Here is an 18619-nt window from a genome sequence, read left to right on the forward strand (position 1 = left end):
ATGTATTATGCCTTTTATATTTTTAAACTTTGCACCCGGACATATAAAATGGAGCATAATGGAGGAAGTAGTTCATAAGTTGGAAGAAGCGTCAGATTGACATGTCAAATGATGTCGATGCTGGGGAATGGCGAATCTGTTGGCCACATCTCCACTGATGTCATGAAACTGTCATTTATGTGTAGCTAGTTGAGTCTAATTCTCCCTAAATGAAGCACATCCTTTGGTAGTAAAAATTCACCACATGCTGTGCTAGTTAAGATTTCTGTTGCGACAACGAATTTTGTTATATGAGGAGACGGTTATTTCCACGCACACGTTATTTTCACACTCATCTCCTTCATCTGGAATTACTCTTTTTTTTTTTTTTTTTTTTTTCGGTGTCTTACTATAACACTCAAAATCAATAGAAAAATCTTATTAAGGGAGTTAAACAACTTTCGACATAATACTATTTTTAACTTAGAACTACTTTGATTTTTCCCCCAATTTTGACCTTGTATACAGTTGGTCACAAACATTTGAATGCCTTATTAATAAATCACGCTTCCATTAATTGGTCTTAATAATATCAAGTATAGATAACCATGGATGCGATGCATTTTTACCGAAGTATCAAACACGTGACTAATCAATACGTAGGTCTACTGCAATCTCCTACAAAGTTGCGCATTTGCGTCATTCTAGTTTTCCGAAATAATTATTTCAAGCAACCTTTTGATTCAATTAATGGGAGAAGCTATTTTGACGATTAAAGAATCTTATCTTCAAATATTTGAAGTCTCAATATTTCTATTCTAAACACATAAGCTACTCTCTTATACGTAAGCTAACCTTTTCTCTCTATACATACCTCAATATTTTGAATAATTCAAGGATCATGAACCAAAGTCATTAGCTAGTGAGAGTTTAACTATGATAATGACCATCTGTCCTAGTCATTAGCTAAAACTGAGAAGCCTCTTATCTGACACCTGGAACCAACATAATCTGAGTGATCTCTAATTTTGTCACAACATGCTACACAGAAGGATTCGAGGAATTAAGTTTCTGCAAAAATATTGATAAGAGCATCTACCGTAGTGCTAGCTAGTGATCTAAAGTTAAAATAGACGCCATAATAAGCCCTAACAAGGAAAAGAAAAACAATCCACTCCTTGGAAAATAATGTAACAGCCACTCTTTACCACGCTTTAGAGGCACATGCCAAGAACGTTCTTCTGAAGATCCATGAGACCTCGAGATCATTTGACCGATACCATCAACCAAGAACACCCTCTTTTAAGCATTCAGCAACCACAAATTTCAGCTGACGCATCTTCTCCCTTGCCGCCTACATAAACAAAATAAACGTGCAGTTAGAGCATACATGACACTCATTCTAGATCCTCCGGAATTGAAAGTGAGTGAAGTTCTCCGGGCTCCAGCTACTTTAATGTGGCAAGAATAATTTGTGAAGTTACTATTATAGTTGTTACAGTGCAGCTATTTAATGTGATAAAAAAATAGTTGACTTTCAATGGTATAATTAGTGAAAGGCAGGGATTATATGTGAAATTAACTGCTTTATAGCAAACATGGCAATTGACATGAAACAACGCATTTAATATACAACAATTTGACTCATTCTCCGTTGTTATCAAGCAGTGGCAAATTGAAATCGTGTACATGATAAATAATTGAAGATAAGATGTATAATGAAGATAGTCTGATGAGCACCATTCACACCACATTCTAGTCGGTTAGGCTTGGGGCTTCTGTGAGGGTGGGTGGGTGGGCAAAGCTACTCTCCAAATTGTGAGTGAACAATACTTACATGGTGGACCGAAGAAACCCTTTTTTCAGCATTGTCAAGCTGAGTCTCGATTGCTTCTTCCACTTCCAAAAGTAGCTTCTTATTTGATGCTTCTACAGTATGAAAATCAAACATCGGAATTTAGCTTGTACTCAAATTTAAGAGGTACAGGTCCAATATATAATTGTAGCTCCCCATCAATGTTTAGTGACAAAAAATGTATGTGCAGTAAAAGCATATGCAGAAAATGTCATGGGAAATTTAACATATTGCTTAAATACCACAAAAAGAAAGTGCTATATTTTCAACTGCTGGCCTTCCTGTAGGGTAGACACTTTAAATTTCAATAAAGGAAATATTTTTCAAGATATAGACATTTACTGGCTCCAAATAAATAATTATACTTTAGCAAAGTTCATAGAAGATCATGTCATACTTCTCTTTTCCACAGTTGCTTTCACTTCGACTTCGTGTGCTTCTAGAGATTCAAGTGTGCTCTTGCAATCCTGGAGATGCCGATTGACCTCTTCTTTAAATGTTTCATATATGGCATTCAGATGTTGTTGTTTCTCTGCAACGTAATTCAGAGTACTTAAACAAGAAAAGAACCATATAGCCCTTGAAAAGAGGAAATCAGAGAAAACTCGGGAAAGAAACATAGAAGAGCCAAATTTCCATGTGCATTTGCATTTGTGGAGGACGGAATTAATTACACAAGCTCATCATGTTAAGGAACAAAATTCCGTATAACTAAAACCGCTACTTCGCGCACTCAAATTTGAACAAAATGCTACCATGTTCTAGAAGAACAACAGAAGCAGTAGATATCAAGCAAATTGTCAACATTTTGTTAAAACGTTACCTTGAAGCACTTCTTCTACATGCTTTCTCTTTGATTTATTCAGACTGGTTATCCTCCCCCTGGAACAGAGAAAAGCCATACTTAAAGAGACAGACTCTTTCAAACTGTTACTTCCATTTTATGCTACTTACATGTCTGCTTGAATCTGAAATTCAGCATTCTGCAACTGCATATGTATTTTCTCAGCAACTGTTTTCAGGATCTCAGCCGATCTTTGATTACTTACAGACTTCAGTTTACTTCTAACTTTCTCTAACGAGAAAGCAAATAAGGTGATGGCACTGCAAAATGATATTGAAGCTCAATGAAATTTTGAAAAAGAAAACTCCATACTTTAGTATTTTTAGATCATTTACTCGGGAAAGAGAACGCTGTGCTGAAGAAAGCTTTTAATTCGTGTACATAGAAAATGCAAGAAGTACCTAGTTAGCGGATCCTCTTCATTCTGTTCTAAACGCCTCTCAAGTTTCCTACAATTAATTCCTGTTGAATTCATGTGGAGCAGAGAGAGTAAGAAAGTCTTTAGGGAATGATCAACTGAAAAGGAAAAAGTAAATTTAAGGAATAACACGAAGATCCATCAGACAAGCAAGGGGAACTTGAACTGATGGACATATAAACCTTTAGAAGATGCTGCAGCAGGACTAACTCCAGAAAGATTAGCACAACCTTTGTTGAAGAGCCTTTTGTTTGGTTGAGGAGCCTGTTGTTCCCTGGATTTACCAATTTCAGGAGATGATGGTGGCTGTGTATCAGCTGCATAGACATCATAAAGTAATGAGAATAACTGATTTTTCTTCGGGGGGTTGGGGGGGGGGGGGGGGTGGCGTGGCGCTCGATCAAAAGATCAGGTGCTTCTAAGAAAATTCATTCTATGTTAAGATGGTCAGTAGAACAACCTAATTGCCAATAAAAGGACGGCTAGAAGTCCGACACAATGCTCCTTCAGTCACCCAGAAGATCAATCAAATATAATTCATTTCAAATAAAGATCAATATTAAGCTATATCATTTTTTTCGGATAACAGGCACCAAGTGCTAAATTCTGTACTCTTTGGTATATAATCTACAGAATTTCAGGTGGCAAAAGTAACACTCCCTGGATTTGAAAAGTTCCCTCAAGATTACAAACTCCATTATGACTGTACCTTCTTCCTTTCTCCTAATGCAGTTGATGCATTAGAGAAATCTATATGCATCTCTTCAATTTCACCAATTGATAATCGTTCTAAACTAGAGCAGATCAACAGAAATGACAAAGGGGCTCAGTGTATTACTACTTAAGCAAAACACTGACATTATCTTACCTCTCAAACTACACATCACTCATGTTAAGACATAAATCGAACGAAACACATAAGAAGTTGAAGGAAGAGGGAAGTACAACAAAAGTCAAAATAGGTGATCATCAGTCACACTGATAAACACCAAATGTCAGTCAGGGTGAATGGTGTAAAGTATGCAAGGCAACTCTATCTTGTCAAGAGCAGTAAGTTACGCGAACTACAAAGTTTGGAAGGGAAATTTTGTCATTAATAATGCACATAAAATAATCACATCACTCCTCCGCAACCAGCCAAAATGTTTACTTGAAACTCCTGCCTCCGCGCACCTTGGCCATCAAACTTGACACATTTCTATGTACACACAAAAACTATTTAAATTTAGGCAGACAGCACCCTTAGAGCAGGAAAATCAGATGGCAAGTAGTAGATCAGCAGCAAATGTACTTATTTACATTTGAAAGAAACTAAGGGAACTGAAAGGATCACGATGTATAAATATCTGAACATGAATCATAAAACATCATTTCAACCTTGAATATTTGAACTGTCTTCAGAGCCGTCGGGATCACTTTCCATGGATAATGGTTTAGAAAACCTAATCTGTGTATCTTCTTCCATGATAGGTCTTGATTCCAGAAAAGGAGAACTTTCCAAATTCCCTGCATCATCCTTTACATTTAATTAAGGAAAAGCAAGAATTCATTACTAAAATACAATGACAATTAGCCATTAGATTACAACTTTTTCACAATAAGAAGGATACTGATGATTCATCGGGTGTATTGGACTTATATTCTCGTTTAAGTCCATCAAAGCTCTTGACCTTACAAATGCCCTCAGTTTTTGATGTTATATTTTCATTACCATCACCATGTAGTTGCCCCAGATTGCTTCTTGGTGCAAATCCTGGAAAAGATTTTCTGGCAGGTGCTTTCATTGCAAAAGTTAGGCTTTCTTTGTTAGACTCCGAGTCCAATGCTTTCCTGTTGGATTTTTCTGCTGAGTTTCCTTTCTGATCTATATGTCCTTGCAGATTTCTCAGCTGCTCAGTAATTGATGTTCTATTTTCATGACCATCACCATGTAGTTCCCCCAGATTGCTTCTTGGTGCAAGCCCTGGAAAAGATTTTCTGCCTAGTTTTTTCGTTGCAAAAGCTAGACTTTGTTTGTCAGACTCCGAGTCCAATGCTCTCCTCTTGGATTTTTCTGCTGAGTTTCCTTTCTGATCTATATGTTCTTGCAGATTTCTCAGCTGCTCAGTCATTTCCACAACGGGCGATTCAAGGTTATCAGCATTTGGCTGGACCATCTCGTTGTTTTTCTCCGGAAACAAAGTAGTACCATTACCAGCTGCAACACCAGGATATACAAATTTCTCAGGAACTGGTACCCTTTTACTATTATTCCTAGTGTCTTCATCTTTCCTTTCTTTGTTCTGCTCGCAAATCGTAGATGCTTCTATGTGGTGACTCTTCCTCTTGCCTCTCCTTTCATATACCATCAAAGGACTATCAGTGCCACCATCACCTAACTTCCTACACCACCGATCTTTAGGAAGGAAGACATTTTTCTCTACGAGGTCCTCTTTACATGCCGGTGGTCTCTTTCTATTTTGTGATTTCAACTTAGCAGGAGGTCTTTTTCTAGCTAAAGAACGAGTAATCGGTCTCCTAATAGCGTACTCATGACTTTGAGTATCAGTTTCTATAGTATCTGAATTTTGCGTAGGTTCACCAACATGATATCCACTGTCTTTCTTCTCTGGTTGCGAGGTTCTTGCATCCTGCTTGGGAACTAGAGAATCTGGACGCTGCGTGTTTTGGGAAGCAACAGTTCCTAAGATCTCCCGAAGCTTCAATCTTAAAGTTGCATTGCCTGCACTTTCTGCTTTGGTATTTTTTACTTTGACTTCTTTTTCAGGCATGTCTTCCAGCGCAGTTTTGGATGCAAATTTCCCCCCTCTCTCTGTAGCAGCATCCCCCGTTACCTTCTTGGATTTGTCAAACTGTAAAGTCCGCGTCTGGTTTACGAAAGACCTTGCTGGTCCTTCCTCCACTCTGTTTGATCTGTTGGACATCTCCAATACGCCCTTTGAGAATGAAGGTTTCTCTGCTGTAGTAACGGCCTCCAAAGTTGGTTCATGGTGGAGGGTTTTAGTGGATATCCAAGGAGATGTCTGCTGCTCTGTGGGCTCTCTTTGATTTCTGATAGCAGACGCATTCGCTTTTTCCTTCTTGTTTCTGTCATTTGTAAAATTCCCTTTGCTTGAAGTTTTCCCAGACATGGTTGTCCCATCTTCAACAGATGTCCCTTTGCTAGAAGTTTTAACTGCTGCCGTGTGCGCCTGATCTTCAACTTGCTTTACTTTTTGGCTGCATTTAGCAACTGAATCTATCACAATTCCAATAGACATCTTTCTAGATTGACTGGATTGGTGGTAATTGCTGCCAAAACTCCAAGCATCACTTGCAAAGTCCTGACAAGAACAAAATAAAGGTGCCTCAACATCTAGCTTTCTAAGGACCCATTTTCCATGAGAATTATTCACTTTTTTCTGGAAATTTTTTTTCACTTTATTTGAGAATCAGTGTTTGGCTATGAAAATTACAAATACAACTTGAAGTTGTATTTAGAATTTGGAAAATACCTAAAACCCTGTTTTCAATTTTTTCACTTTGAGTACATTGAAACAACCAAATATTCTTTGCAAAAACTATAACCAAACACAACTCAACTTCAAAAATTTCCAAATAAAGTGAAAAATATTTGGTTTCTATGGCCAAACGCCTACTAAACATACCAACATGACATCAAACCCATTCAATGAGAGGGAGCGACCTTTTTGGTCGTAAGAAATTATGAAAATTGAACTCTTAAATATTTAACACTGACAAATTAGAGATTTAAACTTATCAGCATAGCCAACAGACAACAGGGACAGAGCAACATGCTTCCATCGAGATGCCATTATAGCATTCAAATGAGATCTGCAAATGCTTTAAGTAAATAACCCAGATTCGAATTACACAGCTGGCCACTTACATCTCGTAATTTTGGCTTCCTGTGGACGTCCATAGTAGCAAATTCAGCTGATCCAAAGTGATCCGGTTGCTTGAGTACTGAAATACGAAAACATCAAGAGTGATTAGTCAAGTTTAAGCAACTAACTGCACCGTTATGTTTTTACATCTATTCACAAACACACATATATACACATATAACGGAAGCTTAGCCTAGGTCTTTCTCTTACACACACACACACACACACACACACACAAAAAAAAACTGTAAAGCAGAGAATAACTGAGAGATTCAACTTGTAACACTTTAGTAATCGGTATCTCTAGCAGATAACACATAAACTTTCAAATTATCAAAACCTTTGCCGAATTCCAAATTGATAGAGAACAATTTTCAGTACAACTAACTCATCTTTCATAAACGAAAAGCTAAAGCTCTATTAGAGAAGAAAAAATTTAAATCTATCAGCGAATGATCCAAAATAAGGTGAATCTAATATCTCCAGTTACCGTTTATATAAATTTGAGCGGCGAATAATGGAGGATTTACGGATTTACATGCATTAATATTATGGAGATATTGTGAACTTACTACTAATTAACAGAGACGAGAATCACCATGCGTTTCCTTTCGTTTTTGAGTTCTGAGAAGAAATAACTCGAGTTGATACTCCACAATGAACAAAGGATTAAGGGGTCCTTTTTGAAATTTTAGGAAATGAGTAGTGTGCCTGCGAGCGATTTTGCGTGATCAGTGTGAGAGGAGTTGAGAATAGAGGCGGGAAAAGCCGAAACTAGGGCGCGTGTCACTCACTTTCACACTGACGTCTAACCGCCTGTTTGGTGTTTTTGGAGATTAAGATTTTCAAAAAGTTTATCTAAGCACTTCAAAAGATTATAATTCTTTTACAAATTATAGGGAAAATGACTAAATTTACTTTCTCTTATTCAACATTGCTTAATTTTACTTTGGTTACATTTTTGGTCTGTTCATACGTTTATCGTTAGGAATGGATCTTTATTTGCTCTTGCAATTAACAAAGCTCCAATATAAAGTAGCGTTGGACTCCACATGTCAGAAGTTTCAAATTCTTACAAGAATTTTTTTTTACTAAATTTACCTTCTAATATTGCTTATGGTTTAAACATACCCCGTTGAAACTTCATTGGGGTTCAAGATAAATACGAGATTTTTTCATGCTTATGGAGGTATATATAGACCAAAATGTGCAAGGAAAGTAAAATTAGTCGTTCGGATAATGCAAGAGCAAATACTGCCTTTTCAAAATATATAAGTGATACTTTTGCATTAAAAAATGTGTATACATGCATGTTTACGAAAAAAATATTATAGTAGTAATTTTGTTCAAGCATATTTTCCTTGATATTTTAACCGTCATAGTTCCTCACAGGAGTCAATTGAAATGATACTAGATGCAGCTTTATCACAATGCAATTAGTAACGTGGTACTTCCTTTGTCCCATTTGCTGTGAAGAGATTGAGAATCGAAAGTGTTTTTAAAGAAAAAAAATCAAAACATCCACCATATTGATGGGAGGTTAAGACCCTATCGTTTGGTACGAAGACAGGTAATGCAGGGGTTAGTAATACATATATTAGTAAAGCAAGGATTGTAATGCTGGAATTATTTTTTATCAAGTGTTTGGTTCATTGTATTAAAAATTAGCTATACAAAGTATAATCTAAGCTTGTGTTTGGCTTAAATCTATACAAAATCTTCTTTACAATTATACCCTTAAATATTTATGGGATTTTCTATTTCATGTAATTGGGGAAAGGGTTTGAGGGGTAGTTTAGTCATTTTAGGGGTCTTATCCCGTTATAGTTAAACCTAGTATAAGTAATCCCTTGGGTTCCTCGGTATTAGATAAGCCCCCTATGGTGTATAAGTAATCAATGTATTAAGTATGATTAAATTGAATTGAGTAACCAACATTGTATTGAATGGACTAAATTCTAATACAAGGACTATTTTAATTATTACATCCTACCAAACGACGCCTAACTATATATAATCGAAAAATAGTTTGTACATAAAGGAAGATGTAAATCATTGTCTCTGATAGAAAGTTAAAATTCAAATAATACTCTCTTGTGTGCCTTACTCAAAAGTAAATGCCTGTTTTTGGGAGATATTCTCCATTATAGTTTGAGTGCAAAACATATCACCTAATGGTGCTGAGACTATACAAAAACATTATTATCCATTAATAACATCACTAACGACAAACTGATTCTAATATGGTCTAGTAGAGAAGCAATATTGTTAAACATAACATGATCCTTCAATATCTCTCCCAGGTTAGCTAGTAAATCCGCCACCATATTACCTTCTCTGACATTGTGAACAGAAGTAAAATGTCATCCTTAGTTAACTCAACAATCTATTTCATAATAAATCCAATTTTCAATCTGATTTCTGTTTGTTGTTGATCACATCAACAAACAACAAAAGATCAGATTCCACAATGATTTGGCCTGTGGTCCAATCCTACACGTATTCCTGCAACATTGCTTTTGCCTCAACCATATTATTACTGTAATTAATGACCATAAAAATCAGCAAAAGCGCAGATTAATTATATCACCATTATTATCCTTGATAACAAAACATACCCACATGAACTCACTGGATCACTTTTACTATACCCATCTATGTTTAATTAATTAATTTGAAGCAATTCTTGTTCATGATTTGAAGCACCTGACCATATTTGACTAGAAAGTACTTGTTGTACCTTTTCATTTTGCTTGAGAACAGCATATTATTCCATAGGTAACTTTACATTAGGAAATCTATATTTTATCAACATGATCGGATATCTGCAAACTTGTAGAATAATGATTTGGGTTGACATGTTGATTCCTTCAAATTGGACACTACATATATTCTTCCATATTTTACAGCAAATAACAGAAGGAATACAATGAATCAAGGTATTCATGATGAATCCCATTATAATTAGCCTTAGTTAACCACCAACTCATAGTCAATTGTATGATATTTTCATGATTTATTTTATTTCCACTATGTTTTTTTTTAAAAAAAAGATAGGTGTTTGAGCAACAAAAAAGAATATTTTTGAGCAACAACAAAAGTAATTTCAGCATCCAAATGAGGCTTCAACGACAATTTTTTTTACCATCCACTCGCTCATTTTATGGGTAAAACACGCGCGTGTTATGTAATAAAAGTGGTGCGTTTTAGACATACTTGGTGAAATGTGTTGTGTGCAAGGTTCCCCTAAAGGAGGGTGCATAATAGGAAATTAGGAATTTGGCTACAAACTCAAGAGCAAACTATGTATTGAGCCAAATAACATAGAAGTTTGAAACAAAAGAAGGGAGGATAAGCAGACGTCCATGAATAGATTTGTTGCAATACTGATAACACAAAACAAAGTTCTTGGAGAATTCTGTAAGCTTTTCAATTTTTTAATTTAGTCGCAGCTTTATCCATCGTTACGTGTATGTTTATCGGCAATACAATTAATTGCACATATCATTAATTAGTTAGTTGAGCCTTTAGAGTTTTTGACTCAAGTTCCAATTATTCTTATTTTGACGGCTTGATACCTTCTTATTGTTCGGGCTCCAATAGACAGCGCACAAGTGACAACTTCTCCACAAATTTTATCTAACAATAACTTTTGAAACTTTCACGCATATTATTGGTGAGTGGATTGTGATCAAGCTCTTTTGATAAGAGGTCTTAGCTAAAATAGTCATGATATTAAATGTGATATTATTTTATATCATATTTGATTGATATTTTGGGCATATATAATTAATACATGAATTATTTAATACATCAAAAGGTGTATTATTTTATCCCACTACCATCATGGGATAATTTATCCATGGATAAAAAACTAAAATGACAAAATTAGCCTTGTTTTGTTCCAAGAAACCTATGAAGGCCAAGCATCTAAGGATATAATTGTAACAAATTATTGTTTAAGTTTTAAAAATAAATAAATATTCAAATGGTATCTTTTGTGTCCAATTTTAGTGCAGTAAACCAAACACCTAACAAAAATAATCCCTATATTACTAATCCATGTATTACTAATCCCTACATTATTAATCCTTGCGTTATTAATCCATGTATAACTTGTCTATGAACCAAACGATCCATGGATAAAATTTTAAAATGACAAAATTTCCTTGTTTTGCTCCAAGAAACCTATGAAGGCCAAGCATCCAGGGTATAATTATAACAAATTATTTTTTAAGTTTTAAAAATAAATAAATATTCAAATGGTATCTTTTGTGTCCAATTTTAGTGCAATGAACCAAACACCCAACAAAAATAATCCCTATATTACTAATTCATTTATTACTAATCTCTACGTTATTAATCCATGTATACTTGTCTTTGAACCAAATGACCCCCTGCGTCCAAATTAATTAATATTTTTAATATTTAAAATTGGTCCAAAATAAATAAATAAAAACTCAATGTCCAAAATAATTGATACTCCGTATTTCACAAAATTAAGAAGATATTTAGTTAAAAAAAAGTTGGCCTTGACACATTTCTAATTCAACGCACACATTTAATGATAATGATGTCTTCCACAAAGAAAAGAGAATTATAATTAGGGGTGTTGTCACGAAAATTCTTCTTAATTTTTAGGTGAGAGTGGATTTCTTAATTTAAGTGTTTCAGCCTAATTATTTTGGACTGGAAAGAGAATTTTAATGGCTTTTTGCGTTTGAATTCTCAAACGAACTTTGGAAACCAAAAAACACGCCAAAAAGTGGAAATCTTGTAGCATCACCCCTTATCTCACCAGCATTAATTCCTAACCGAAAGATGTTAAGTCGTGAGTAAAAACAACGGCTAAGATTGTGCAGGTGCACAAGTCCAAAATTCTTTAACCAACCAAAACGATAACGCTACGCAAAAACTGATAGATTTTTCAGGATAGTCGGGCAGTCCAGCTGAAAGTGCAGTCATGACAACAGCTCCCGTCGCTAATCGTCCTACTATTTTCACTCACCGGTCGCCACTGTCCTCTTCGTCGTCATTGTTATTCTTAAACCGTACAAACTTCATCCCTTACTTTTCCACCACAAAGCGCAATAATGGCACCAATTGCAATGGCTATCGAACACGATGTTCCGTCGCTAAAGATTACACAGTTCCTCCATCAGAAATCTCCGGCGGGTCGGGTCAGCAGTACCCGGAGCTGGATTGTGTCGTTGTCGGAGCAGGAATTAGTGGTCTCTGTATTGCAAAGGTGATTTCAGCTGATTACCCTAATTTGATGGTAACGGAAGCGAGAGATCGTGCAGGTGGGAATATAATGACAGTGGAAAGAGATGGATATTTATGGGAAGAAGGTCCTAATAGTTTTCAGCCGTCGGATCCTATGTTGACTATGGCTGTTGATTGTGGATTGAAGGATGATTTGGTGTTGGGTGATCCTGATTCGCCTAGGTTTGTGTTGTGGAAGGGGAAATTAAGGCCTGTGCCTGGAAAGCTAAGTGATCTTCCTTTCTTTGATTTGATGAGTATTCCTGGAAAGCTGAGAGCTGGTTTTGGTGCCATTGGTCTTCGCCCTTCACCTCCAGTTTGTACTCATCCCGCTTTCTTTTTTGTCTTCCTTCAATATTCATGCATTTCTTTTTTGGCAGACTTTACTCCATGGTTTCAATTTGTTTGTCTGGTTGAGAGTTGACATGAAGTTTAAGAAAATAAGAAAGACTTAATCTTGGTGGTCATATATAGAATGTACTAAAATGTCCTTTAATCTTGTGGTATTAAATATTTCATGTAGAAAGTTGAAACAAAGGGAAAGTGAGATAAACAAATTGAAACAGAGGGAGTATTAATTACCAAGAGAGGAAGTACTAAACCAAGGTGAATATCCCAGTCCTCAACAAGAACCAAAAAAAAAAAATCTACTAAAAAACTCTGATTGATGCATTTCTTTCTTCTGTTTACATGAAAAATAAAGAAGAAAACGAAAAAAAAAGGAAATAAAAGAGAGATTATACATTCAACATTTTGATAATGTCTGCCTTTTCCTCACTCCGCATGGTTTGGCAAAAGTGACAGGGTTATGAGGAATCAGTTGAGCAGTTCGTGCGTCGTAATCTTGGTGCCGAAGTCTTTGAACGCTTGATAGAACCATTTTGTTCTGGTACCTGCCAATTCTTCCCTCTATGGCATTTGTTCACTTTCTTGAATACTGTTTGCTGTAGAGATTCATATAGTGTGAAGAGCTATATCTATATGAATTTTCAGTTGATTTTATTTGATACTACTCGTTTTTATAGGTGTTTACGCGGGTGACCCCTCAAAACTGAGTATGAAAGCAGCATTTGGGAAAGTGTGGAAGCTGGAACAAAGTGGTGGTAGCATTATTGGGGGAACCTTTAAAGCAATAAAGGAGAGATCCAGTACACCTAAAGCGCCTCGTGATCCGTAATAATGGACTTGATTCAAAGTCTTTGTGCTTTTTCTTTCTGGGCCTTGTGTTTCTTTCTCTTAAGAATCTCTGTATCCAGAGAGAGTATGCTGACTTGAGTAATCATTCTACAGGCGTTTACCAACACCAAAAGGACAAACAGTTGGGTCATTCAGGAAGGGTCTGAGAATGCTGCCAGATGCAATCTGTGAAAGGTGCTCTTCTGCTCTCCCAGCTCAATTTTTCCACCCCCAGTAGAAAAATTATTTTTTTTAAAAAAAAAAGGAAAGAGAAAAGAAGAATATCAAAAGTTAAGGACTAGTTACAGCTCAGTTTTGGCAATTTTGCTGCCTTAGCTGTGTTCGTTGGTGCTCTTGTAGTATTTTTAATTTGAAAATGCTAATAAGTTGTCTCCGTGTTTCCTTAGATTGGGAAGCAAAGTAAAACTATCATGGAAGCTTTCTAGCATTACAAAGTCAGGAAAAGGAGGATATCAGTTGACATACGAGACACCAGAAGGAGTAGTTTCTCTGCAAAGTCGAAGCATTGTCATGACTGTCCCATCCTATGTAGCAAGCAACATATTACGTCCTCTTTCGGTGTGTTTCCTTTACTGATTACTCGGAGGTCATTATTGTTATTGTTCATTGGTACTCTAATAATGAAGCTTGTCTAAAAAAGTGGGTAGCGGAAATGTTTGAGCAAAAATTAGTTTTTTTTTTTTTTTTTCTGGACTAAGGAAAGGGGCTCAAACACATTCGTAGAACAATCATATACTGTGTATGTTTTGTGTGCAATATAATGTGCAGATAAAGACTTAATCAGCAAGAAGAGAATAAATAAGAACATTTGTTTCATGCCGAGAATCAACATTTACTTGCTTAATGAGGTCAAGAGTGCAATTGTACCTCATCCCCTCATGAAAGATGGAACCTGTATCTTGCTATTGCTCATGTTATTTTGATTTTTTTGTAAAAATTTTATGAGCAATTTTCTTTAAATGCATTGACCTGGGATTTCCCAAAGGTTTCTACTGATGATAATGGCTTTGCGAGAAATGTGGCTCACTTAAAATGAGAAACGTTTATCTATAGGTTGTGGTTCAATTCTTCTGTTTCTTGCTGAAGCAAAATGTATCCTAATCTTATGTTAAACTCAGGTAGCCGCAGCAGATGCACTTTCAAATTTCTACTATCCCCCAGTTGCAGCAGTCACAGTTTCATATCCTCAAGAGGCTATTCGTGATGATCGTCTGGTTGATGGTGAACTAAAGGGATTTGGGCAGTTGCATCCACGTTCACAGGGAGTGGAAACACTAGGTAGCTTTCTGTTTAAGAGATTCACTATAATTTTTGACATCAATAATCCATATCGAAGATGGATAGCTTTTATTATGATAATTGCAATATGCAACTCACTGAATGACCATCATTACCTTGAAATTTTGACATTAACCATGCAAATCAAAGATGAATGATTAACAATAATAATAAGATTCGATTCTCATAAGTGTTATATTCGTGTTTCATCTGCAGGAACAATATATAGTTCATCACTCTTCCCTAACCGTGCCCCAAATGGTCGGGTACTACTCCTGAACTACATCGGAGGAGCGACAAATTCTGAAATTTTGTCTAAGGTATTATTAAAATGGAATACACATCTTCAAGTGCCAGGGATACTGATTTATCATAATGAACATTCATGGGCTAGCCAGTTAGGGGCCCTACAGTAACAAACAGAAAACTAAGGATGACTTTATCTCCAGATGGTTTCTGGTTGGATATTGTTCTTTTCTATGCAAATACGTTTATTTCTTGCAGTGATAGGAGAAAGCTTTTGGTGTTACCCTCTCTAGATTAATGACCTAGTTGGTTGGATTACAAAACTGTTTGTGCTTATATAACTAAGTGATGAAGGTAGTTGAGAGTTTACAATAATTATAGATTTTATTGAAGTAGTCCTTTATCAAGGAAAAAAAAAAGATTTTATTGAAGTAATAATTAGCTGTAACTGTAAACTTTGATCTTTTTAGAATAACCAACATTAATAGTGTTTAATGACACTGATTTAATTGGAAAACAGATTGAATCATATAAAATTATTCCAAATCAAACAAGCTCTAATTAGGGGACCTTGCTCTAATTGCAGAAAAGTCTACGGTCACAATTTTGTCATTGATATATCCATTCTGAGTCAAGGCATCCTTCTTTAATTTAGCCAGTGCCTTTGGTTACCTTTCTTCTTCCTCTTTTTTTTTTTTTTTTTTTTTTTTTAAAAAAAAAAAACCAAAAGAAAGAAAATTTCACATGCGCTAAACGTTTTGAAGATTTAAACATATTAGGACCACTAATGTTTTGTTGCGATTTTTTTTTTTTAGGAAGTACATTTGTTGCCATACCAACCTTGCATGTTTGCCTTGTTATACTCTTTAGTTTGAAGGATTTCCCATCAACTTGAGTGGGTGAGCTCCTTGACTAAATGATAGTAGCACATTAAATGCAGTTAATGTAGGATTATCCTAAGACATGCCTTCCCCTTCTTTTGTTGACATGTTCATATTATAGCTTTAGAACTGTTGTTACACCAGTGACCTTTTAAGATTTTCTGTGCTGGTATTCCAGGACTCTCCACATGCTATTGCTCTCAGAACTCTCTTACTGCTGTTATACTACTTTAATAGTTAACTGCAACTTTTCTTTATTTTTTTGATAAGGTTAAAACTGCAACCTTCTGTTAAAAAATAGGTAAGATGGACGTAATAAGAATGTATAAAAGTCACTAGACTTAGCTTCTTTATACACTTATCTATAAGGTCCAGATATTGTCTATAAAATTCATTGTACCAAAAAAGTGTGATCGAAGGCATCTAATCCCCATATAATCTTTGTTCAGTTTTCCCTCAAAACCTCTATGATTTCTTGCTACTCAAACTGTCCGAGTATATATAATAGTATTATTCTCCACAATTTTCTTTGCTCCTTCAGTTCCTGTCTTTGTCTGTCATCAGCCAGTGAAGCCCTGTACCCATATATTAAACATGCACCGCTGCTGTACCCCATACATAATCAGAAAGATATATTTCTGCTACCCTGCGAGCCTCTTTTTTTCTCTCTTTTTTCTGCTACACAGTCCTCCTGAGACGCGTTCATAGGCATTCCATGTAGTGTAGGAAGGGAATCCACCTTACGACTGGGCATCTCAGTCAGTTGCTTGTTATTGTCAATTTTGCCAACAGATGGAGTTGATCCTCCTTGACATCACATAACACAAGTGTATCGTGTGCAAATATATAGTAGAATGAGACACTTGAACATTATCTTGCCCTCCCATTCTAGACTTGAAGCCTCTCAAATAATCCTTGTCCTTTTCCATCGTTTACTCAGCCCTTCTATGATAAATATAAACAACATTGGATATTTTTATAGACCTCTTGAGCGTCCAAAAGACCAGTGGGTTTCCATTGATCAGGATTGTGAATTTGACCGTGGGTGTACAGAAATAAATCCAAGGAAGCCCATTTGTCCTATTGCAAATTCCAAAAATTCCTGGTTGATGCAGTCATATCCCCTTTTCAGGTCCAACTTGCACAGTAATCCTCCTGCCTTCCCGCTTCTCATCACTGATGGCTATCTATATGAATAAAAGTAAATGCAAGTGGTGGATCAGTTAAGAGATGAGCAATTAGAGATACAAGGAATTAGGGAACTGAACAGGAATGGGACTCCGAGTGTGAGTAGGCCACTCTTGTGTGATTAGCTGCATGTGAGTATTATCTCCTGAACTGAAGCAGTTACAGGCAAACAATGTTCTTCCTTTCCTTTTTGTCCTATGTCAAGATTCAACCGTGTGCGAGTTACTAACGAGTGTTTCACGGAAAATTTGAGAGAGAAAATAGAATGTCAAGGTGAGGTGGCTTGGTATCACAAACTGCAAGTAGAGGAGGTATAACAAGGACAAAGGATAAGATACATGTGTGGTTGGTGTAATAAAGCTTGGGGAGCAACCAATTCCATCTGTGGCGATGGATAATAGCTTAGAAATTGCAACCAGATATTTTCCTTTTGTCGAAACCTTCACTTATTTGCGTGTCTCCAGAAAAATGTCTATCATTTAGTTCTCCGCGCACCGATTGCTTCTTGTTTTAGACATCTTTCATTGTTTGTTGAATTTCTAATGAGATGCATAGAATCAACGAGTTGATGAGTTATGGTGACTATTGATTGAACCACGTTCCTGTATCTCTGTTTCATTCGGTTGACAATCTTGTTAGCTCTTTATCTCCTGTCTTACTTTTCCGATGTACTCTTGATTTAGATGAGTGCTGCATTTTGTGCTTTTCCCATAGTGATTTTCTTTTTATAGTATTTGTACGGAAGCATTTGGCGGTTATTCTTTATGCTTCAGGGCCTTGAATAAATTGTTTCCAGCTCTGATGCCTCGTTCTTCTTGCAGACGGAGAGCCAACTTGTGGAAGCAGTTGATCGTGACCTCAGAAAGATGCTTATAAAACCCAAAGCCCAAGATCCCTTTGTTACGGGTGTGCGAGTATGGCCACAAGCTATCCCACAGTTTTTGGTTGGTCATCTGGATACACTAGGTACTGCAAAAGCTGCTCTAAGTGATAATGGGCTTGATGGGCTGTTCCTTGGGGGTAATTATGTGTCTGGTGTAGCATTGGGGAGGTGTGTTGAAGGTGCTTATGAAATTGCGTCTGATGTAACAGGATTTCTGTCTAAGTACGCATACAAATGAAACCCGTCTCGGGAGTACTGCTAGGTCCAACCCTTGTTAGTAATACCATTATGCCTTGTGAATATTGGCATGTGCCTAAAAGTTTTGCTCATAAGAGTTATTTTAGCCTTGGTAAATGATCTGTGCTTGATATCAGTCGTTTTGGTTTTTATCTTGGTTCTTATTTAGTTGAGGTAAAATGTTCTTGTTAAGGACGTATATAATTTTAAAGATCGAGTATATCTGCTAATTAGAAGAAAATCTAAATCGTCCTCTTCCCTGTGTAATGAAAATTCTCCACACGCTATCTGGGCATAAATAGCGGTCTGCATTTATGGCTTGGTTAGCAGCTTGCATGGTGAGAGAAGGCGAATGTATTTTCTCCATTATTAACGTGGGGGAGGTGGCCTATTTCTTTTCTCCAATTTCTTATGGTTAAATATGTTTTGCCTTGTAATTTGTTGAGTTCTTGGGGAAATTA

At 36.2% G+C, this 18619-nt stretch overlaps 2 protein-coding genes across 2 annotated transcripts; one reads left to right on the top strand and one right to left on the bottom strand.

The window, feature by feature from the left end:
- Nucleotides 1-672: 672 nt before the first annotated feature.
- LOC132644879 (meiosis-specific protein ASY3) lies at nt 673-7743 on the bottom strand. Its single transcript, XM_060361535.1, has 11 exons — nt 7556-7743; nt 6986-7062; nt 4707-6419; nt 4474-4612; nt 3279-3413; nt 3080-3140; nt 2789-2938; nt 2658-2716; nt 2232-2366; nt 1817-1908; nt 673-1333 (listed from the first exon to the last, which is right to left on the bottom strand). The coding sequence occupies exons 2-11, from the start codon at nt 7016-7018 to the stop codon at nt 1262-1264; spliced, it is 2589 nt and encodes an 862-aa protein (XP_060217518.1). The 5' UTR covers nt 7019-7062; nt 7556-7743; the 3' UTR covers nt 673-1261.
- A 3939-nt stretch (nt 7744-11682) lies between these two features.
- Nucleotides 11683-18275, top strand: LOC132644882 (protoporphyrinogen oxidase, chloroplastic). The gene is made up of 8 exons (XM_060361537.1): nt 11683-12564; nt 13053-13137; nt 13274-13421; nt 13539-13619; nt 13832-14003; nt 14564-14723; nt 14940-15043; nt 17860-18275. Exons 1-8 carry the CDS (start codon nt 11947-11949, stop codon nt 18157-18159), a joined length of 1668 nt encoding a protein of 555 aa, XP_060217520.1. The 5' UTR covers nt 11683-11946; the 3' UTR covers nt 18160-18275.
- Nucleotides 18276-18619: the final 344 nt, after the last annotated feature.

The sequence above is a fragment of the Lycium barbarum genome, chromosome 6 (assembly GCF_019175385.1).
Source record: "Lycium barbarum isolate Lr01 chromosome 6, ASM1917538v2, whole genome shotgun sequence".
Classification (NCBI taxonomy): Eukaryota; Viridiplantae; Streptophyta; class Magnoliopsida; order Solanales; family Solanaceae; genus Lycium; species Lycium barbarum.

Excerpts from the sequence above, each read along its gene's own strand:
- LOC132644882 (XM_060361537.1), top strand. The coding sequence starts at position 11,947 with ATGACAACAGCTCCCGTCGCTAATCGTCCTACTATTTTCACTCACCGG. Across the intron at positions 14,724-14,939 it reads ACAGGGAGTGGAAACACTAG|GAACAATATATAGTTCATCA; the intron begins GTAGCTTTCTGT and ends TTTCATCTGCAG. Across the intron at positions 15,044-17,859 it reads ATTCTGAAATTTTGTCTAAG|ACGGAGAGCCAACTTGTGGA; the intron begins GTATTATTAAAA and ends TTCTTCTTGCAG.
- LOC132644879 (XM_060361535.1), bottom strand. The coding sequence starts at position 7,018 with ATGGACGTCCACAGGAAGCCAAAATTACGAGAT. Across the intron at positions 6,420-6,985 it reads GGAAGCCAAAATTACGAGAT|GACTTTGCAAGTGATGCTTG; the intron begins GTAAGTGGCCAG and ends TGTTCTTGTCAG. Across the intron at positions 2,367-2,657 it reads TGTAGAAGAAGTGCTTCAAG|AGAAACAACAACATCTGAAT; the intron begins GTAACGTTTTAA and ends ATTACGTTGCAG.